We start from the raw sequence: 19,201 nt of genomic DNA on the forward strand, positions 1-19,201 counted from the left end.
AGAACCGGTCCGAAACCCGTGCAGGCCCAACTTCCAAGGTTCCGATCACCCTAAGCACCACTGGACAGGTACATCCACTTCCGTGCACTAGGATAGTTAGGAGCATGGTAAACTAAGCACCGTACCCCGACAGCGGGGAGCAAGTAGCAACCACCTCGACCGGCCCGCATCACGCCCACGCCTCCAACTCACCAAGTTCCGCTCCACCTCCATCCACCCTCCTTCCACCACCCCACCACCCTCCTCCACCACCCCATCGCCTTCCAGTTCCCCGCCCACCCCCGCACAATGCCACAATCCGCCACGCGCGACACGATCGCCTACAGCGTCCTGTCACGGTACCTCCCGACACTCAGCCACATCATCACGACGGCGTCGTTCTGCCACATCTACCGAGGAGCGTTCGACACCTCAGCCGCCGGAGGTGGCACGTTCAGCTGGGAGAAGAAAGAGATCAGCGGCTCTTTATTCCTCGCCGCCACTTCCAACCCCATCACCGGGTGTGAAGACTACCACCTGATAATCCTGAACCGGCAAAGCGTGAACAACTTCATCTGGACGCTGTCGTCGACAGAGTCGATCGAGGACGACGGCGAGCATCTGGTGCTGTCGCATACCTCGGGCTTCACGCCCACGCCGAAAGCGGAGCTCCAGCCCGGCTACGATATCGATGCGTTCTCGTGCTGGGGAATTTGGGTCTTTCCAAACCCGAGCGTCGGCGACGAGCGCAGTAGGATGCTCGAGGCGGTTATGCTGTGCGCGAAGCGCGCGGAGGAGAATAAGAAACGGCCGCAGCCACCACAAGCACAACCGCAAGCACCACCCCCACCAGCAGCAGCACAGGCTCCCCCCGCGCCCCCCCTCAACACCGCTCCCTCGGCCCTGGGGGGCTACAGCATAATGGACCAGATCTTCCCTCAATCACAGGCGCAGGGTGTCATATCAGCGCCGAGTCCATCGCAGTATGCGCCGCCTGTGCCGGTGGGACTGGCGGGGCAACAAACGTTCTCGCCACCGTACCCGACGCCGCAGGTGATGCACCAGGAGATGCCGGTGGATAATACGGGGAACCATCAGGGAGGGAATGGAGGTGGAGGGAATGGTGCTGGTGGAGATATATTGGGGCGTCTGTTTGAGAATGCGAGGCAGCGCGGACCGGTGGGTGGGTGTTAGGTGCTGCTGGAAAGCTGACCAGCGGGGAACTGTGGGAACTGTGGGGACCATGCGGAGGGGGAGGTTGTAACTCGGAGATACCACTGTCTGGCTCGTACTTCTTCTTCTTCTCCTTCTTATTCTTAGGTATTCTTATTCTTCTATGTAGTAGCTGCTTGGAGGTTCTGTCGAGCATGAATGATCTGGTGGGGGAGTTTACGGAGTCTGTTTTAAGGCAAGGCAAGGAAATACCTTCACAGGAAGGAAGGGCGTACAATAACAAGCCCAAGTTTACGAAGTACGAACTCATTATTTTTTCCATCATCCATCTATTCCCAACCATCCGTCTGCCCATCCGCCCGCCCGTCCGCAGGCCGCCCGCTCATCGCCATCGCCATACCGTATCTCGCATTCAGTTAGTTAGTTCCCTCAATACAGCCCCGAGGGGCGCTTTTTGCAAATAAAACAAACAGGAGGCATTACAAAAGCACACATAAAAACATAAAAACAAGGGCTATAAAAAATATATCAATAAGTCAATAAAGAAAAGAAAAGGAAAAGAAAAGAAAAGGAACATCCGTAAAACACAAATCAATCAATCAATCATAAACATGTAGAAAAAAGAAAAAAGAAAAAGAAAAAAACAGAAGGGGAAAGGAAGAAAGGGGAAGGGGGGAATCATTAAACGAGTGCTACATAGAAGAAATCAGGACTCATACAACCAACCCCGTCGGTACCAAAACGCGTAAAATAAAAGGGTATCCATCCTCTCAAAACAGCCTCAACCGGCCCGGTATTTTGCAGGACAGCAAACGAGAAGCATAAGAACGGTGATGGCAAGAAAGGAGAAAAAAAGGTATATAGAAAAAGCACACTCCCCCTCACCCCCAAGAGCGTTCACACACACCCCCCCGCCAGCCAAACACGTAGGAACGTTCCTAATATCATAAAAAACGAAAAGAAAAAAAAAGAAAGAAAAAAGAACAATCCGCTTCCCATGAGAAACAAAGAAAATGGAAGATAGGAAAGACAGAGGAACAGCAGAAGAAGAAACAGATACACAAAAGTCCGTTCGCAGACACTTATCAGAACAGAAGCCATCATAACATAATGCTCCTCCCACGATATCTTGCTCTCTTCCCCTTTGTACCTTCTCCCCCCAAAACCAATCATCATCATACTTCACTTAATCGCAAAAGAGAATGCGGGTGTTGGCAAATCTCTACGGTTGCCCGAGTCTCGAGTTACCACACACCCTCCTACCCTCCTACCCTCCCCTTAAACTCTTGTCCCGCCGGGCAACCTATTTTCCGGTCTTGAAGGCCAAGAGCGAGGCCAGACTATTGAGAGGGCACCCCTTCTTGAGGAACTCGTGTCTCAACAATTCATCGGCAGTCGCACGCTGCTGGACGTCTACCGTGAGACAGGCGGCTAGGAAGCTCTTCAACTCCTTGCTCAACGTATCCGGCTTCTTAAGCGTCGGGGTTCCGTGAGTTGCAATCAGGTAAAGCGCTTTGAGAGGTTCCTCATTAAGGTAGGGAGGTTCGGACTCAATCATCTCGATGGCCATGATACCGAGTGACCAGATGTCGACCTTCGATCCATACTCCTTCTGCTTCACGACTTCGGGAGCCATCCAGTAAGGCGTTCCAACCATGGTGGCACGCTTGGATTTTTGTTCCGTAAGCTTCGCACAGAAACCGAAATCGGCTGTTGGTGATCGTTAGCTTCTGACTTTCTTTGAAGCCCACAAATGGTTGCGGAACTACGTACTGATCTTGACATGTCCCTGGGCATCGAGAAGCACGTTGTCGGACTTGATATCACGATGAATGATGGACTGTTGGTGGAGATGCTCGAGTCCCTTGCAAGTCTACAGTCAAGCGTGAAGTCAGTACTGCGTACATTCAGGATTCGAATGTACCGGCTGGACATACCTCGAAACAGATGGTCGCAATTTGGTCCTCCTTGAGGCTGTTATTGTCGATAACATCGGTAAGAGCACCACCCTCCATGTACTCCATAACGACCCAGAGCTCGGTTGTACCCTTCAAGAAGGCATCCAAGAAATTGACAATGTTGGGGTGCTGAGACTCCTTCATAACCAAAATCTCGTTGACAATCAGCTCCTTCCGTGGCTGGTGGGCCAGATCCATCTGCTTGATAGCCACTCGAGGGGTGTTCTTCATGCGAATCAGGTCCTGAGCGGTCTTGGAGGCCGGCGACGAGTTGACCTTGGCAACGTAGACGGATCCCGATGCACCCTGGCCAACCTTCTTGATCTTGGTGTACGACTGGTTGGGGTCTCCGCTTGAAACAACGGACCGCAGCTTCTCCATCACCTGTGCCTCGGTCATGTTCGAGATACGCTTGTTCTCCTTGCGCTGTTCCCGGGCCTGGACCTCCTTGGCCTGCGATTTATTCGGCACATTGAGAGGCTTGACGGTGCTAGCGGCAGGCTTCTGTGCAGCTGGTGACGGATCCCTCTTCTGTTCAGGCTTGGTTGCTCCTACACGGAGGTTACCGGCAGGCTGCTGTCCAGGCGCACGGGGTGCAGTTCGCTGGGGGTTCATATCCCGAGTGCTAGGGGCCTTCTGAGGGGTCTTGGAACCGGCGCTCTTGGCAGCCATCGGGTTCCGAGCAGACGCTGACGAGAAGCCACCTCCACCCATCATTATCGGTGTCTGGGCCGTGCTCGATTTCTGCGGCAGATCCTCCTCCTCCTGTTGCCGACGGTTGAACAGCTCCTCTTCCTGCTCGCGTTCTCGGCGTTCCTTGTCTCGGCGCTCCTGCTGCTTCTCGAGCTCGCGCTGTCTTCTTTCCTGCTCTTCCCTGTCTCGTAGTTGCTGCTCGCGCTGAATGTCGTCTTGCTGTTGTTGCTGCTGTGCGCGCTCCCTCTCCCACTGCTCGCGGTCTCGACTGTCCTGGCGCTGAGGGCCGGGTAGGCGCTGTGCGCCGCCAGTCGCTGGTGGGGGGAATGGAGCCCTCGCTGGAGGAGGTGTGGGTGCCATGCCGGGGTAAGCATTAGGATTCTGCAAGCGTTGCTGGCCCTCGGTGTAGAACTCGAGAACCTCGATGACGGCCTGAGGGTTCTTCTGGTAGTCCTCCCTGGTGATTGCCGAGTTGGTCAAAAGCTTGCTCCATTCCTCTGGCAGGCCGGTGAAACCATTGCTCACGGGATCGAAGCCGACATGCACCTTATGCGTGAAGTTTGTCGGGTTCGAAACTCCTCCCATCGACGGGCATCGCGAGTAGACATCGTCCATCCACGCATAGAGCTCGGGGTCAGACTTGAGGGAAACCCAGACTGTGCGACGCGGTGCATCCGAATTGCTCGCGGTACTTCCTTGGCCTCCCGTCGTTCGCACCACCTCGATGCAGTAAGGCTTCATTTCCACGCGGTTCACCGACACGATGTCCTTGAGCGGGATCGAGAGACCCGCGCTGCTCGTCTCGTTCTTGTGAAAGTCCAACGACGTCTCGCGTAGAGTCAGGTATTTCTTGGACCAGAGACCCAGGTTCCTGAGTCCCTCTTCCCTGACAGAAGCCCAACCCTTGCGAACGTCACCACCCGACACATCCCCTGGCGAGCCGCCACCTCCGTTCTGTTGCAGCCCGTTGCCCACTGGCATCATGTTTGCCGTCGGGCCGTAGGGTGACGGAGCATTCATCGTGCTCATCACCGAGGGGGAGGCGCTTGTGTGTGCCGAGTTTGACGGGACCGAGCTGTTTGTCGAACGGCTACTTTGCGTTGGTGGTCGAGGAGCCGGACCCGGGTTCATAAAGGCGGAATCACCATAGATGTTTTTATCGTAGTAGGTCATGATTCGTGAAAAATAGAGGGCTGAGTATCCAACACACCTCCGAACAAGCCGAGTGTGAACGGGCGCGGGTGTGGGACGAGGGGGGTAGGTGTACTGGCGGGGGGGCCGTTTTCAAGCCGAACTTGTTTCCAGACCGAATCGAAGTGTGTCGCTTGTTGCTCACTCCGTCTTTCGCTCAAGATGTCCGAGAAGGAGGTTCGAGTTACTCGGTAGAGGGAATCGCGAAAAGAGGGTAAGATAGGTGCTCGAGGATTTTGAACAAGAGAGCTGCGAGGAGGCAGGGGGGAGGGGGGTAAGCCGGGTTCGTAGAGTGAGCGGGAAGCGGTCGTCGAGGAGGAAGTGGGTGGGAGACGGAGGGTGAGTGTGAAAGCGAGGTGGAGAAGTTTGACGGGGTGTAGGGCGAAGGGTGTTTCTCGACTTACTTCAGAGTGGATGGAGTGAAAGGGGGGAGGAGGGGGGGAGTTGCTGGTGGTGGTAGTTGGTGGGTGGGTGGTGGTTAGGTGGTTAGAGTAGGTGGTTGAATAATGAATAGGTACTTGGGTAGGACGTCGCGCAGGCAATTGCAAGTCGACCGCAAGTTAACACTTTCGATAACAGAAAATGGAGGTCCGTGCGTTTTTAAGACTAGAATTCATGTAACCAACCGAAAGAACGGGAGAAGTTCTTATGTGAAGCAAGTTGGTTTGAGGTCTTTGGAGAGGTGCCAACTGTGGAGACAATGATAGGACGGGAGGGCTGAGGTGAGGGCTGAGTTGCGATGCAGGATATCCGAAGTGACGGTGGAGGAGGAGGTTAGGGCGATGTCGAAGATGAAGGCAAGAGAGGAGGAGGTGGAGGAGGAGGAGGAGGAGGTCGAATAGAAGAGGAGGAGCTGTTGTGGTTGGAGGAGGGGAAGCGTCTCAGGTCTCAGTTCCTTGTCACTTGCACTCACTCACTCACTTGCTTGCCCACTCAGTCAATCACTCACTCAACCCCTCCTCCTTATCCTCATCCTCCTCCATATATCCAGTAGGCCAACATGTTTCGAGGAAAGCGATTCGATACATACAGTAACCAAGCTGTAGGTTTGTGTCTGTAGATCTGAGTCTGTCCGTCTGTCTGTCCACCTGCTCACTCCACCTGCTCACTCCGCATCTCCGCCATTTGCTGCCGCATTGAGGGTGGCGATATATCGATTGATCGATTGATTGCAGTGTGGGGATACATGAAGTACTCTACCCAGATGGATGGACGGACGAGACGCGATGGGAAGACGCACCCGAGCCTCACGAAGGAAAAAGGCACCCACACGAGCAGAGTATAGAGTATAGAGTATTTACCTAGATTGTTCTTCACCTTCACGTGGCATCCCGTTCTACCTATTCCCGTTCCCATTTCCATTCCCATGTGTAGCTATTCCCATTCCCGCCCGCCCGTCCCCCCCAGCACACGCCACGAGCCATGGGCCATGTGAGCACATCTACACGATTTGCCTGGTAACTTCGAAGCACCTAGCCGACGTGTGTACGGCACTCAGCTTATGTTGGGGAATTTGATCCGGCCTAGGTCACTTGGCAGTTGTGGAGTTGAGGTGCATACAGGATACAGCTGCATTAACTCTAACCTCCCCTATTTCCGGACCGGCCATAAGTATTGAGCGTGTATGTCACCGTTCACAGTTCACTTCCTCTTCCATGAAGTTCTCCTGGTCCTCCACCACTCCGGCTCCCGGGCTTCGGCTCCCTCGCAGGCTCGCACGCACGCACATAACCACTCTATACATATCCTTAGCATACCCACTCGCATCTCATCGCTTGGTGTAACGGCAGCGGGCGGCAACGGCAACGGCAGCGAGCGTCCTGAAACGAAACGAAACGGCAACCTTGTTTCTGCCAAACTGCTTGGGTGCTTGAATGTGCTTGGTTGGGTGCTTGGTCCGATGGCGATGGGCATTGGCATGTGGCATAGCACGGTCAGCGCTTGTGCTTTAACGCCATCGCAATAAATAGCTCCCGACACGACAGTGTCTATGCGCGCGGTATAGAGTAATATGGTAGGTAGGTAGAGGAGCGATGCGATGGATGGACGGATGGCAGATGCAGGGACGGTTGTGTATACGCATTACCTGCCTTCGTCCGTTTGGGTACCGTGCGTAAGCAGTAATCGGTCTGTCTGGAATTCCTACGCCTTCGGAATACCGCCACAACTCCAAGGTACGGCACGATACCATACCTACCATACGCAGTCCTGGGTATCCATCATATCCATCGTATATTGAAATATCAAACTCAACCGAGCTCGAAATTACCTCACCCGAACGGGCACGGGCACGGACACGGGCACGACGAATTCAGCCTCCCTTTCTCCCTGATGCCTAACAGGTAGTTAGCGGAGAAAAATTTATCGCATGGCTTGAAGGCTCGAAGGCTCCGTGCGCGGCTTACCACCGTCCACCGCCCGCTCGGGACGTCAGAGTACAGGCGAAGACCGGCCGGGCCGCTGCCTTGAGTAGATAACCGTTTTGTTTGTTTTGGTGTGGTCCTGTCAGAAAATGGAGGAAGAAAAAAAATCACTGTCAGCATTCGGTGGAGACTCTTCGAGGCCTTCTAAATTCCCATGGGCCCAATCCTGGGTAAAGTACATATCTAGAGTATTACTATACTCTACCGGTAGAGTGGTGTAGATGAGGATGACGCGGGACCGTTGACTTTACATACTTGACTTGACCCGACTTGACTTGACACGGTATTACTAGTATACCGGCAAGACGGTGTAATCAGCAATCAGCACGTCGCTGACTGGCTCCTGCCGAAGAGAGCTCGGAAGCTCAGAGCTCGAGCTCGAGCCGCGTAAGCGGTGCATGGGAGTAAGTCCGGTATCTACAATACAATACAATGAAATACAATGGATACACAGCGGCGGGAGTCCGTGGCTGCAGTTAGAATTACGCCTACCTATCGTATCTATACTAGTAGTAATAGAGTAGAGTAGTTGTCGAAAGTCTCTCTAGACGTGAACATCAATGATGCTGAACCGTCCGGAATTTTACCATTCGTCATGGCTCTTGAAATCACAGATGTGCGTGCGTGCGTATTGTGTTGTGCCCAGCTTCCCGATCGTATGTATACGTCATATCTAAGCTCAACAGCCTCTAGACCGGACCGGACCAGCAGCTTTCGTTTCGTTTCGAGCTTGAGGTATCGATCCCTCTTTTCACCAGGAGGAGGCGAGTATGAGGTAGTGATCATGAATCCCAAGCCCAACTTGGCGGATCCACCACACACACAGACGTATGGCATGTTCCGCTCCGTTTCGATGCGTGCATACACTCCGAAACCCAAGACGTCTCAACTTGACTATGTACCTCTTCTGAGTCTTCTCTTTGTCTCACGTTGTAACCTCCGTGAGTGAGAGGTACCCAGAACCTACTGCTGTTAGTTACTGGTAGTATAAAAGTAGGTATTCTAGGTGGTAGACTGGTAGTAGGTAGTGCCGCCGTACCAACAAGGGCGGTCGTTACCGCAGTGAAAAGTACGGATCTGCGATTCCGTATGGTGGCCGAGGATTTAAAGATAGCAATACAAAGTAGCTATTAGCCGCACAGTATACATAGTACAGGTAGATACGTACCTCGGCGAGACGCGGTGGGTATATAGGCAGGTACTGAGACCGGGAAGTGGTTCAGTTGGCGGACTCGAACTGCACTTTTTCTCCGTCGTTATAGACGAGGTATTGTACAGTACACATCACTTGGCACACTCACCTGGGACAGGCGTTTCCAGTATTTGCGGTTTATCCTGTCCTTCCACGGAAGGAAACCTGCAGATGCAGATGCAGCGGGACGGTGGGCAACACAGAGCAACCATCGAGCATTCGGTAACACGGTCCCGAACACCAGGACACCGTTCATCTCGCAGAAACCCAGAAATTCCCCATCTTATTACGCAAGTAGAACAGAATCGAACCCCAAAACGCCAGTATGGTACCACCACCACCACCGATCCTCCCCCTCTAAGCAAGACTTTTGCGTCCCGTGGACATGGACCCGTGGGTGGGTGGGTGGGTAGGTGGCTATATATCGTCGAGCTCCATAGTCGCCTCCGCCCCCTCCTCCTCGGCATTCTTCGCCGCCTCCTCCTCCTTCTTCTGTGCCTCAGCCTTAATCGCCGCGCGGGCCGCCGCATTGGCGTCCTTAACCTTCTCGACCCTCGCCGCTATTTTCTGCTGACGTTTCGACAACGGCGCAGTGGCGACATCTATCCCACCCGTTCATCAGCACTCTCCCCCTTCCCCATCCCCCTCCCCTTCCCTCTCCCGCACAAGCATCCAGAACGTACCTTCCATAACCACCTCTCCCTTCATCTTCAGCAGCTCCTCAGCGGCAGCGACCTTCTTCCGCTCGGCAGCGTAGAGCTTGTTGCGCTGAACCTTCTTGACGCGCTTGGACGAGACGCCGGCGCCGCGCAGGATCCCCGAGAACTCGGTGCCGATGATGGCGTGCGGCTTGTCGCCGCGCGCCGCGCGAGACTTCGTCCGCAGCGAGGTGCGCTTGTGCGCTAGGTCTCGCCGGTTCGATGTCGTCGGGAGGTTGCAGTTGTGAAGGCCCATTTTGAATTGTTTGTTGGAGAAGTGGGAGTGGGTTGCTGGTGGGGGTGGTGGAAGGTCGAGATTGGAGGTGGAAGGTCGAGATTGCAGGCGGAAAGTTTTGGGGATTCGACTTTTACACGCAGGGATGCTGGTGGGGAAGCTTTTGGTGCGGAGGTTGCCGAGAGGGCTAGCCGCCTCTGGACGGGCGCGAGTTCGGGGGACGAGTGACTCTTGGTAGGATTATCTGCCTTCTTCGAGACTTGTCGCTCTCCAGTGTTACAGCGCTCCTATTCTCGTCCGGGCTGGCCCATCTGAATGCACAGAACCAGGGTGAATGGCTTCCTAGGCAACCCGGGACGCGTGCTGGAGAAACTATTTCCTCTTAGACAGCATACCCCGCCTCTCTTTGGTGTTGGCCTTCTCCTCCTCCGTGTGACGATGCCGCGGCCATGGGCATTCGGGCTCCGGATAAATCTGACAACCAAACTATTGTGTACAATCCACCTGCAATGGGGCAGTTTTTACAGTCTATCCGGCAGGGCACTCGGGAGGCTGTGACTGGACGAAATAATGGATTCCTTCGAACTTGGACTGGCTTTGACGGTAATTGGTGATGATCTTGTCCCGTTCTTACTGGAGGATGGCCAAGTACCTCGATATGTACCAGTACGGATCTGTACAGTCAAAGTCCATAGAGCCTGAGAGCACATCACGAAGCGGGTCTGATAGCCCTATATAATATTTTACCATAACAGCCATCCGAAGTGCCCATATCACAATTTGCAGTTCCTGCTAAAATTTACGCACCACGGTGTTTCTACGACGAAGTTTTTAAGATGATCTTATTCACGAATCGTCCGCTTCCGAGTGCTGTGCCATGACGAATCGGTTTCTCCAGGCAGGGAAACTGCCCCACTAAGTGGGGGCGCTGGGCGGGGTTGGTTCAACCTGCACTGCTCCAGTGCCGTGTCAACAGTGACGGGCCCAAGTTGAGAACATCCCTTGACAACTATAGTTACATAACTGCTCCTCCACCTCCTCCTTCTATCTCCATTCATATCCCGCAGATACAGTACCTACCTCCAGTGTCCACCTCAACGATGGAGTACGATACCAGCACCCGTAAGTCCCCCCTATGTAGTTCCATCCTCACCCGTAATGCATGCATGCGTGGCTAACTCACACTCCGCGCCTACAGCTCCGTACCGGACCTCCGACCAGACCTCGTTCGCATACGTTTCCGCGCGCGATCGGTGGCCCGTGATCCTGACGCAAGCGATTGACGACGTGTTCCGCACGACGCGCGACCACACGGATCCCGAAAAGATCGCCGAGGGAAAGCGCATCGTCGAGAAGCTGGCAAAGCTCAAATACGAAGTGCAGCATGACCGGGTTCTGTCGTATGTCTTCCTCGTTCGATGCTGGGGAGTGGATGTAGGAGAAGGGGGTTGCGGATGCTAATGATGATGGTGATGGTGATGCACAGGCCAATCGAGGATGATGGCGCCGCAGATGTGAAGATATACAATGACGAGCTGGAACAGCTCGGAAGCCCCAAGTGGTTCAATGTCTCCTGGCTGTACTCCGAATGCTACCTCTACCGCCGCCTGCACTCGTTCTTTGCGCCGACCAAGTACTGGCGCGACTACGACCCGTTCCACGCGCAGAAGAATAGTACATTCCGGGCGTCGCTGGCGGCAGTAGTGGAGCTCGCAACGCGGTACAAACAGATCGTTACGGCTTCGCACGATGACAAGGAGGAGGTAGAGGTCGAGAAAGAAAAGCTACTATTTACGGAGATGATGGAGATCTGTCTGTGGGGCAATGCTACGGATCTGTCGCTGCTCACTTCGCTCACCTACGAGGATATTCAGAAGCTCCAGGGCTCGAAAGCGCGGAAGGACGCTGAGGCGAATATTCTTGCCAATGATCTGCCCAAGGTCTTTGAAGTTCTACGAAAAGCAAAGGAGTCCGGTAAGGTGTCCCGGCGGCTGGACATCGTCCTCGACAACTCGGGCTTCGAGCTCTTTGTCGACCTCGTCCTCGCTGGCTATCTCCTCGAGGAAAAGCTAGTCACCGAGGTCGTCCTCCACCCCAAGTGCATGCCCTGGTTCGTCAGCGATGTGCTGCCTGAGGACTTCACCGATCTCCTGGCGGCGCTCGAAGACCCGGTCGCATACTTCAACGCCAGCGAACTCACCGAGGAGCAGCAAACGGGGCTCAAGTTCCTCCACTCGAACTGGAACGGCTTCTACCAATCCGGCCAGATCCGGCTGCGCGAAGACCGGTTCTGGACGCTGCCCGGTAGTTACTGGCGACTGCCCGCTGTGGCGCCAGAGCTCTACGAGGAGCTGAAGACGGCAGAGTTGGTGGTTTTCAAGGGCGACTTGAATTACCGCAAGCTCACCGGCGATGCGGAGTGGGATCCCACCACGCCCTTCGAGGAGGCCATCGGTCCGCTCGGAAAGAAGGACTCGGGAATGCGCACCCTCGCCCTCAGGACATGTAAGGCCGACGTGGTAGTCGGATTGCCGAAAGGGAAGGATGAGGAGTTGAGGGGAGAGGACGTGCTCTCCAGGAAGTGGGGGTGGAGCGGCAAGTGGGCTGTCGTGCAGTTTTGGGACGGGAAGGCGTGAGTCGCGCGGGGCAGAGGACATCAGCATAGTTACACTAGAGCAGTAGAGGACATGTGAATAGAGAATCCGTTGCATCTCATCCGTCCGCCCGTAGGCCGTAGGCCCGGGCTGGGCGTCGGGCATTGATCGACGACCCGTGGTCTGCTTCCATACGTATTAATATTCGCGAGTCACCGCCCGGGCAGTAATCCTCCACCTATCAGCCCTTCGAAGTTCGTACAGTGTTCCCACCAAGCTCTTTGCAGCCATCATCATTTGACCGGAGAGCGTTAGACAGCGGATTGCCATGTGACAGCGTAGCGCGCATTTGTTTACGCTTGTGAAACGGCTATGGCGGTCGCACATTCCTACGGTACGTCAGACGGCCCGATGAGCTACCTCGGCATCCCTGGAGCAGGTGCTTGAGCGAGCAGCAGATGTTCGTTCACCACCACCACAGGTCCACTCCGCGTCCCTGCCATTAATTAGACTGTTAAATATATCTCACCGAGCCCGCGCACTTTCGTGACAGCTTCAGCTTCGGACTCATTCCGATAAATCCAGCAAGCAAGCAAGCAAGCAGCCATGGCTATCACAACGATGACGCAGACGACGTAAGTCGTGTTGAACACCTTCTTCATGGAGGAGGAACGTCACTAACTGAAGAGCAATAGTATGAAGCCCCCGCCAAAGGAGTCAGTCACGATCACCGACAACCGCACGGGCAAGACCATCATCGTGCCAATCACCAACAACTCGATTCCCGCGGTCGCCTTCAAAGCGCTCAAGACGACCCCCGCCATCAGCAGTGACAGCATCGACACCGATGACACGGCGAACGGCATCCGGGTCTTCGACCCGGCCTTCCTGAACACGGCCGCGATCTCCAGCAAGATCACCTTCATCGACGGCGACCGCGGCTTCCTCATGCACCGCGGCTACCCGATCGAGCAGCTCGCCGAGAAATCCGACTTCCTCGAGACCGCCTACCTGCTGATCTACGGGCGCCTCCCAGACAAGAAGCAGGACAGCACGTGGCGCTACGAGGTGATGCACCACACCGAGATCTCCGAGGACGTGAAGAAGGTGATCGGCAGCATGCGATACGACTCGCACCCGATGTCAGTGTTCATCTCCGCATTCGCGGCTTTGGGCGCCTTCGCGCCCGAAGCCAACCCTGCACTGCAGGGGCGAAACCTGTACATCCAGAACAAAGACGTGATGAACAAGAACATCATCCGGATCCTGGGGAAGGCGGGGACTGTGGCCGCGGCATCGATGCGGCTGCGCATGAACCGCCCGCTGATCCCGCCGCGCGCCGACTACTCCTACTGCGAGAACCTGCTGTACATGATGGACTCGCAGAGCGAGGCTGAGAACTACCGGCCCGACCCGCGGCTTGTGCGCGCCCTCGACATCCTCTTCATCCTCCACGCCGACCACGAGATGAACTGCTCCACAGCGACGATGACACACGTGGGCTCGTCGCTGGTGGACCCGTACTCCGCGATTGCCGCGAGCGCCGCGGCGCTATACGGCCCGCTGCACGGCGGCGCAAACGAGGCCGTCATCCGCATGGTCGAGAAAATCGGCACGGTGGACAACGTCCTGCCGTTCCTGGAGAAGGTCAAGGCGAAGAAGGAGCTGCTGTTCGGCTTCGGCCACCGCGTCTACCGCAATACCGATCCGCGCTCCAAGATCATCCGCGAAGTTGCCGAGACCGTCTTTGAGGCGTGCGGCAGGGAGCCGCTGATCGAGGTTGCTACTGCCCTACGTGACGCCGCGCTTAAGGACGACTTCTTCGTCTCCCGCAGGCTCTACCCTAACGTCGACTTCTGGAGCGGGCTGATCTATAAGGCGCTTGGCTTCCCGCTCGATTTCTTTCCCATCCTGTTTGCCGTCCCCCGTGTGGCCGGCTGGCTGGCCCACTGGAAGCAGATGCTGGACCATGGAAACGGCAAGATCTGGAGGCCCAGACAGGTGTATGTCGGTGAGGGATTGAGGGACTATGTTCCCATCGAGAAGAGGGCCGAGATTGAGGTCTCGAAGGATCAGGATGGTGTGCTGGAGTTGCCGCATTACCAGACTAAAAGACGGCTGGGGGCGAAGTTGTAAAATGGACATGAACATGCAGGCGGTGTAGGATTACTTTGTATTTCTTTTTTTCTCTTTTTTCTTCCGAATGCTTTTCTTCGTTTCTTCATTTCTTCGTGTATTTGGATATCCAGGCTATTTTTATTTCTATGGAGTACAATTCGTATCATTACAGTGAGCCGCTCAATGCTATCACATGTGCCATCAATCTTCACAATCTTCAGTCTATCGGCCAACCAAACCAGTCTCTCACCACCTCCGTTTCTTCTTCTTATCCGGCTCCTCCTCTTCCTCCTCCTCCTCAGGCTCGGCATAAATAGTCGTCGGCTGATTCTTCTTCCACGCACCAGTGAACATAGGATCCTTCTCCGCCTTATCCGCGTACTTCAGCAGCGCCTCACGGGGGTCCTCATCGCGCATCGAGCTCAACATGATGCTGTTGCGAATATGTTCCTGATCTGGCTGACTCTTGCCCCAAGGGGTGATAGCAGGCATCGCCGGGCGGCGAGCATCATTAGCGCTGCGCTTCGATTTCGGCTGTGAGGGGACCATGATGGCGTCGCCGGAGATGGCGGCGGCGTCGGTGGTCAGCGAGGCGTCGTCGTCGATGTGCCGTTTCCGCAGGGGAGCCTCGAGGACGGTCTTGGCGCCCTTGGTCGACGCCGTCGGCGAGAAGAGGATGTGGACGCTCCCACCGGCGGTGCCGAGCAGGAGCTGGTTCAGCCGCGTGTGGTGCGTGAGCGAGACGATGGGCGAGGCGGAGATGGCGTGGGTTTCGCTCGAGGTCAGGGTTGCGGCTGACAGCACGTGCAGGTTGCCAGAGGCATCGCCGGTTAGGAGCGAGGTATTGTTGTTGGAGAAGATCAGCGCGGTTTCGGGATGGTGCGGCGTCGGGAAGGCAGTGCGCGTTGCGAGCGGCGTCTTCAGCTTGCGCGTGTCCCACAGCTTGACGGTCTGGTCCTGGCCTCGTGTGGCGAGTAATCGCCCGTCGCCGGAGAAGGCGATCCCGCCGGTCCAGGTTTCCGCCTGGTGTGCGCCGCGGACCTCCATAGCTGGTCGAGAGAACGGGCCGTTCCCCGGGTAGATCACCAGTGATCCGTCGAGCGCTACACTCGCCAGCATGCTCTTTGCGCCTTCCTGCGGCGCCGCCCACGCCAGACAACACATCCTGCTCCGGCCGCCCTTCGACTTGCTCTTGTGTACCATGATCTCCTTATGATGGCGCTTGTGATTGACGTCCCACATGCGGATGGTGCTATCCGCCGACGCTGTAGCGCAGACATTGATATCCGTTGGATGCCACATTCCCGCCGTGATCTCAGCCACATGTCCCTTCGTATTGTGCATATCTCTCAGATACATATCGCCCTTGACGAACTCGACGCTCTCGTGTCCGTCGCGCGTGTAGATCTTCGCCTGCGGAGCGGCAGGACAGATAAGGATACTCTGTCCCGAGTCGAGCTGCGAGAATTTCGCCGCGTGAACATGGTGCGATCCACCGGTCGGCTCGATGGTACGGAATGCGTGCAGGTGGTCCATGGACATCGAGCTGAAGTCATAGAGCTTCAGTGAGCAATCGTGGGAAGCTGTGGCAATGCGACTGCCGGATGGGTCTAGTGAGATGCTGGAGACGGCCTTGCTGTGGGCTTTGAGCTCGAGCGAATGCGAGACTGGAAACTCATCGTCGTCCGAGTCCGAGTCATCGTCGTCCGAGTCATCGTCCGAATCGTCGGCTTTGTCCTTGGGCGCTTTGGGTGGCGGTAGTGGTATTCGGCGCGCTTTCGAGTAGATGTCATCGAAGTCGCGTGCCGTGTCCTGTCGTCCAAACGAAGAGGGGAGGTAATTGCGTAATGGGTCGTCGGCGCTCAGTTGCAGTTGCTCCGTCTCAACCTCAAAGTCCTCTTCCTCCTCTTCTTCTTCGCCGGGGAGCTGTTTTAATGGTTTAGACATGGTGTGTTCTGTGTGTTGCGAGATAGCTTGCTTGCTCGCCTTACCGCGACAAGCTATAATCGGCCCTCTGACGAAACACGCCAATGGCAGCCGGGTAAACGACGGTTCCAACAGGCCCAACTCCGCAACCTCCGACGCCGCCGCTCACCCGCCAATCCGATCTCCACAATCCCCCTCGACGACGCGCACACAATGGATCCACGTAACTACAACGCCGCAAAGACCTTCTCGGCGAAGACCTTCGACCCCAAGATCCTGCTCGAGCAGAAGCCCGGCCGGGTAGACCCGTGGACAAGAGCGTTTGTTTCCCCCTGCTACCACCACCACAGCTGCGATCAGTCGCTGATGCATGTCTCTGCTGCTACAGTGAGGCGTGGCGCTACAGCGGCCCCTTTACCCGCTGGAACCGCTTCAAGGGCTCATTCCCCGGCCTCGGAATCGCGACAGTGGCGTTCGCCGGCTACTGCGTGTATGAACAGCTATTCATGAAGGATGACCACCATCACGACGAGGGCCATCATTAAGCTAGCGGCGGGGGTTGGGGCGTAGGCGAGGCCGATTGTTGAGGGGGGAGTGGGGAAGGAATAGCTGTTGAAGGTGGACTCGGAAGAAGACCGCCAAAATGGGCAGCTGTGGATTTCTGTACATCAGACTTCTTTTTCTCTAGAACTGTTGTTTCCGTCCCAGAGCTCGAAACGGTCGTTCGATCCGGGCAAACATCGGCTAGTGACAGACAAACAGTCGACTGTCATTTTACCGTGTCCGTGACTTACCGGTTGGTGAAAAGTGATGGATGAACACTCATTCCGCAAGTTGAGTAAGCACGAGTGCGTCAGTAAACACATGTAGGTACTAGTACTATTAGGTATTCCCGTCCTCTCTCATGAGGACTCGTTCGTTGGTTCGGAGTCGGAGTCGGAGATCATTGATGGGGGTAACTAGAGTGGAGTGTGTCGAGTATGATACCTACCGTAGGACTTGTGATGTGATGTGATGTGGGAACTTCTTGACTCACCTCCCGCTCATCGATATCCGCCACTGGTGCGCCATGCAACCTGAGCCGGTCATCTTGGCTAGATAGGAATTATGCAACCGGCGGTTTCCCACCTGGACACGGCTGACACACACTGGAATGTATTCTCACGGACAAGGCTCTGGAATTGACGTGAACTGCGGACGGGCAAAGAAGGCAGAGACTCGAAGTGCTCAACAGCTGTGAATGGTGAACTGTGAACCGCCTCCGAACACAAGTCCGCAGTACTGTCGGGCATGGCTTTCCCCCAGCTAAGCCACAGTATCGCCATCTCCCGCCCAGCCCACGCGATCGCATAGACGCATGGATCAGTCTAGAGTTATGTAGTTACCGAGATCACATCCCAGTCCTGTTTCCTGTCTAGAGCAGTGTAACCTCTGACTCTTACCCAACTCACCACCCAAAAAACACAAAGCGAAGCAAGCACACAGCCGCCATCCGCTATGGTGGCCGGGATGGCGTCCTCCGCGCGCCGGATGTTTGTTTGTCTTTGTCAGGAGACGACCGATAGAAGACCGGGAGGAGGTGGGACTCACTTGCTCGCTCACAGAGTCACCCGAGCTGAGTGGGTGGAGGTGCTGGTGGTGGTGGTGGGTATAAGATCGTTGCTGTGGCCCCGCTGTGGCTTTCCCTTCGAGCTTCCTCCCTGATAGCTGAAATATCCACCTCCTTCCACCACCTTCTACCAACTTAACTCAACTCTATCTACGCACTCACCGACCGCTACTACTACTCCTCCTACTACTGCGGTGATCACCGTCCGTCAGCTGCAGGTACCCGCCGAGCTCGATATAAACCCCCAGCTACCCAAACACCTCCAGCCTTCCTCAGAACCAGCAAGACCGCCGCAACCCTCACCATCACCACCACCACCACCTCAATCACAACCGCAACCACAACCAGACACAATGGGAATCGTACCAACCCTGCACTTCCAGCGCACTCCCGCCAAGCGTCGTCCGGGCATGTCCACCACCTCCTCCTCCGCGCAGCCTCAGCACCAGCCACCCAAGCCACGAAACGAGTAAGTACTAAGTCCCCCTCCCCCGGCCCCCTGTCCCATCACAGTCTATCACCCCCTCTGACTCACACTGTGACCAGCCCGACAATACACCTGTACATCGGGTCCACGGTGCCACCCATCTATATGTCGACGTCGCAGTCGCACCTGACGCGGGCGTCGCGCACGCTGCACCGACATCTGCGCGCGCAGGTTCCCAACCGTCGCGAATACGAGTCGCGCGACAAGACGATGATGATGCGCAACGAGGCTGCGGCGACGGTCGCACGGTTCCTCGAGTTCCTGGAGCGCGGGAGTTACACAGTTTCTAGCGATGCGGAGGGCGACGAGGTCAGGGTCCATCTTAGGATGTATGTCTTTGCGGTCAAGTATGAGGTGCCGAGGCTGGCGGGCTATGCTAGGCGCAGGGCTGGCGCGGTGTTGGAGCGTATGGTTGCTGCGGGAGATGGGGATGTGCTTGAGATTGGAACGGCGGATACGAGGGAGAGGGAGGGGAAGGGCGGGGAGGTCGTCTGGGCGGGCGTTTGCGCGGTTGTTCTTAAGGGCGTCGAGGAGCAGGAGAGGTCGGTCCTCAAAGAGGTGCTGGGGAAGCTGGTGGCGCCATTTATTTGGCGTGCTAGTGGTGCGTGGTAATGTGCATAGTCAATTCGATTGTTTATTCTCTTGGAGGATCAGTAAGTATGTAGCGAGTGAGTATCTTCATTCCGTTGTTGCTTGTGAGCGAGGTGCACGGGTGGGGTGAATGGAGTTGATGATATTACTGACAGCCTCGCGCAAACAATGGGCTCTTCGAAGCCCCGTCGATTAAGCGCGGTGCATGCCTACATTGTACCCCAATTCATCGCTCTCCGCCGTAATCGAAGCTGTTTCGCCCCCGCCAGAGTCAGCTCTTTTGGCTGTGGCGCCCTAGCGCCACCATCGAGACTCTATTAAAGCTTGCGCAGTA

At 55.7% G+C, this 19,201-nt stretch overlaps 9 protein-coding genes across 9 annotated transcripts; 7 read left to right on the plus strand and 2 right to left on the minus strand.

Annotated features, from left to right (window-relative positions):
- The first annotated feature begins 16 nt into the window (after positions 1–16).
- BZA05DRAFT_247697 (uncharacterized protein) lies at positions 17–1,260 on the plus strand. Its single transcript, XM_051479990.1, has 2 exons — positions 17–68; positions 134–1,260. Exon 2 carries the CDS (start codon positions 289–291, stop codon positions 1,171–1,173), a length of 885 nt encoding a protein of 294 aa, XP_051341134.1. The 5' UTR covers positions 17–68; positions 134–288; the 3' UTR covers positions 1,174–1,260.
- Positions 1,261–2,035: 775 nt separating this feature from the next.
- Positions 2,036–5,238, minus strand: BZA05DRAFT_247710 (kinase-like domain-containing protein). The gene is made up of 3 exons (XM_051479991.1): positions 3,090–5,238; positions 2,926–3,025; positions 2,036–2,862 (listed from the first exon to the last, which is right to left on the minus strand). Exons 1-3 carry the CDS (start codon positions 4,974–4,976, stop codon positions 2,456–2,458), a joined length of 2,394 nt encoding a protein of 797 aa, XP_051341135.1. The 5' UTR covers positions 4,977–5,238; the 3' UTR covers positions 2,036–2,455.
- Positions 5,239–6,408: 1,170 nt separating this feature from the next.
- Positions 6,409–7,012, plus strand: BZA05DRAFT_392265 (uncharacterized protein). The gene has a single exon (XM_051483075.1). It carries the CDS (start codon positions 6,619–6,621, stop codon positions 6,958–6,960), a length of 342 nt encoding a protein of 113 aa, XP_051341136.1. The 5' UTR covers positions 6,409–6,618; the 3' UTR covers positions 6,961–7,012.
- A 1,307-nt stretch (positions 7,013–8,319) lies between these two features.
- Positions 8,320–9,686, plus strand: BZA05DRAFT_247734 (uncharacterized protein). Its single transcript, XM_051479992.1, has one exon. It carries the CDS (start codon positions 8,781–8,783, stop codon positions 9,513–9,515), a length of 735 nt encoding a protein of 244 aa, XP_051341137.1. The 5' UTR covers positions 8,320–8,780; the 3' UTR covers positions 9,516–9,686.
- A 955-nt stretch (positions 9,687–10,641) lies between these two features.
- On the plus strand, positions 10,642–12,252 carry BZA05DRAFT_392272 (uncharacterized protein). The gene is made up of 2 exons (XM_051483076.1): positions 10,642–10,942; positions 11,029–12,252. Exons 1-2 carry the CDS (start codon positions 10,701–10,703, stop codon positions 12,176–12,178), a joined length of 1,392 nt encoding a protein of 463 aa, XP_051341138.1. The 5' UTR covers positions 10,642–10,700; the 3' UTR covers positions 12,179–12,252.
- A 110-nt stretch (positions 12,253–12,362) lies between these two features.
- On the plus strand, positions 12,363–14,554 carry BZA05DRAFT_392273 (citrate synthase-like protein). Its single transcript, XM_051483077.1, has 2 exons — positions 12,363–12,771; positions 12,832–14,554. Exons 1-2 carry the CDS (start codon positions 12,743–12,745, stop codon positions 14,270–14,272), a joined length of 1,470 nt encoding a protein of 489 aa, XP_051341139.1. The 5' UTR covers positions 12,363–12,742; the 3' UTR covers positions 14,273–14,554.
- Positions 14,387–16,297, minus strand: BZA05DRAFT_247747 (WD40-repeat-containing domain protein). The gene has a single exon (XM_051479993.1). It carries the CDS (start codon positions 16,199–16,201, stop codon positions 14,501–14,503), a length of 1,701 nt encoding a protein of 566 aa, XP_051341140.1. The 5' UTR covers positions 16,202–16,297; the 3' UTR covers positions 14,387–14,500.
- A 144-nt stretch (positions 16,298–16,441) lies between these two features.
- BZA05DRAFT_317964 (uncharacterized protein) lies at positions 16,442–16,707 on the plus strand (the record flags this gene model as incomplete). Its single annotated transcript, XM_051480404.1, has 2 exons — positions 16,442–16,500; positions 16,569–16,707. Coding segments are annotated over 2 exons (198 nt in total), but the record flags the coding sequence as incomplete, so codon positions are not given.
- A 1,435-nt stretch (positions 16,708–18,142) lies between these two features.
- BZA05DRAFT_417214 (uncharacterized protein) lies at positions 18,143–18,888 on the plus strand (the record flags this gene model as incomplete). Its single annotated transcript, XM_051485451.1, has 2 exons — positions 18,143–18,258; positions 18,336–18,888. The coding sequence occupies 2 exons, from the start codon at positions 18,143–18,145 to the stop codon at positions 18,886–18,888; spliced, it is 669 nt and encodes a 222-aa protein (XP_051341142.1).
- Positions 18,889–19,201: the final 313 nt, after the last annotated feature.

This window comes from Tricharina praecox (genome assembly GCF_024521635.1).
Source record: "Tricharina praecox strain CBS 144465 chromosome Unknown BZA05scaffold_7, whole genome shotgun sequence".
In the NCBI taxonomy this organism is placed as follows: domain Eukaryota; kingdom Fungi; phylum Ascomycota; class Pezizomycetes; order Pezizales; family Pyronemataceae; genus Tricharina; species Tricharina praecox.

Coding starts and splice junctions, on each gene's coding strand:
- BZA05DRAFT_392273 (XM_051483077.1), top strand. CDS start 12,743: ATGGCTATCACAACGATGACGCAGACGAC. Junction 12,772..12,831: donor ACAACGATGACGCAGACGAC/GTAAGTCGTGTT, acceptor GAAGAGCAATAG/TATGAAGCCCCCGCCAAAGG.
- BZA05DRAFT_392272 (XM_051483076.1), top strand. CDS start 10,701: ATGCATGCATGCGTGGCTAACTCACACTCCGCGCCTACAGCTCCGTAC. Junction 10,943..11,028: donor CAGCATGACCGGGTTCTGTC/GTATGTCTTCCT, acceptor GGTGATGCACAG/GCCAATCGAGGATGATGGCG.
- BZA05DRAFT_247747 (XM_051479993.1), bottom strand. CDS start 16,201: ATGTCTAAACCATTAAAACAGCTCCCCGGCGAAGAAGAAGAGGAGGAA.
- BZA05DRAFT_247697 (XM_051479990.1), top strand. CDS start 289: ATGCCACAATCCGCCACGCGCGACACGATCGCCTACAGCGTCCTGTCA.
- BZA05DRAFT_247734 (XM_051479992.1), top strand. CDS start 8,781: ATGCAGATGCAGCGGGACGGTGGGCAACACAGAGCAACCATCGAGCAT.
- BZA05DRAFT_247710 (XM_051479991.1), bottom strand. CDS start 4,976: ATGACCTACTACGATAAAAACATCTATGGTGATTCCGCCTTTATGAAC. Junction 3,026..3,089: donor TTGCGACCATCTGTTTCGAG/GTATGTCCAGCC, acceptor GCTTGACTGTAG/ACTTGCAAGGGACTCGAGCA. Junction 2,863..2,925: donor CCAGGGACATGTCAAGATCA/GTACGTAGTTCC, acceptor GATCACCAACAG/CCGATTTCGGTTTCTGTGCG.
- BZA05DRAFT_392265 (XM_051483075.1), top strand. CDS start 6,619: ATGTCACCGTTCACAGTTCACTTCCTCTTCCATGAAGTTCTCCTGGTC.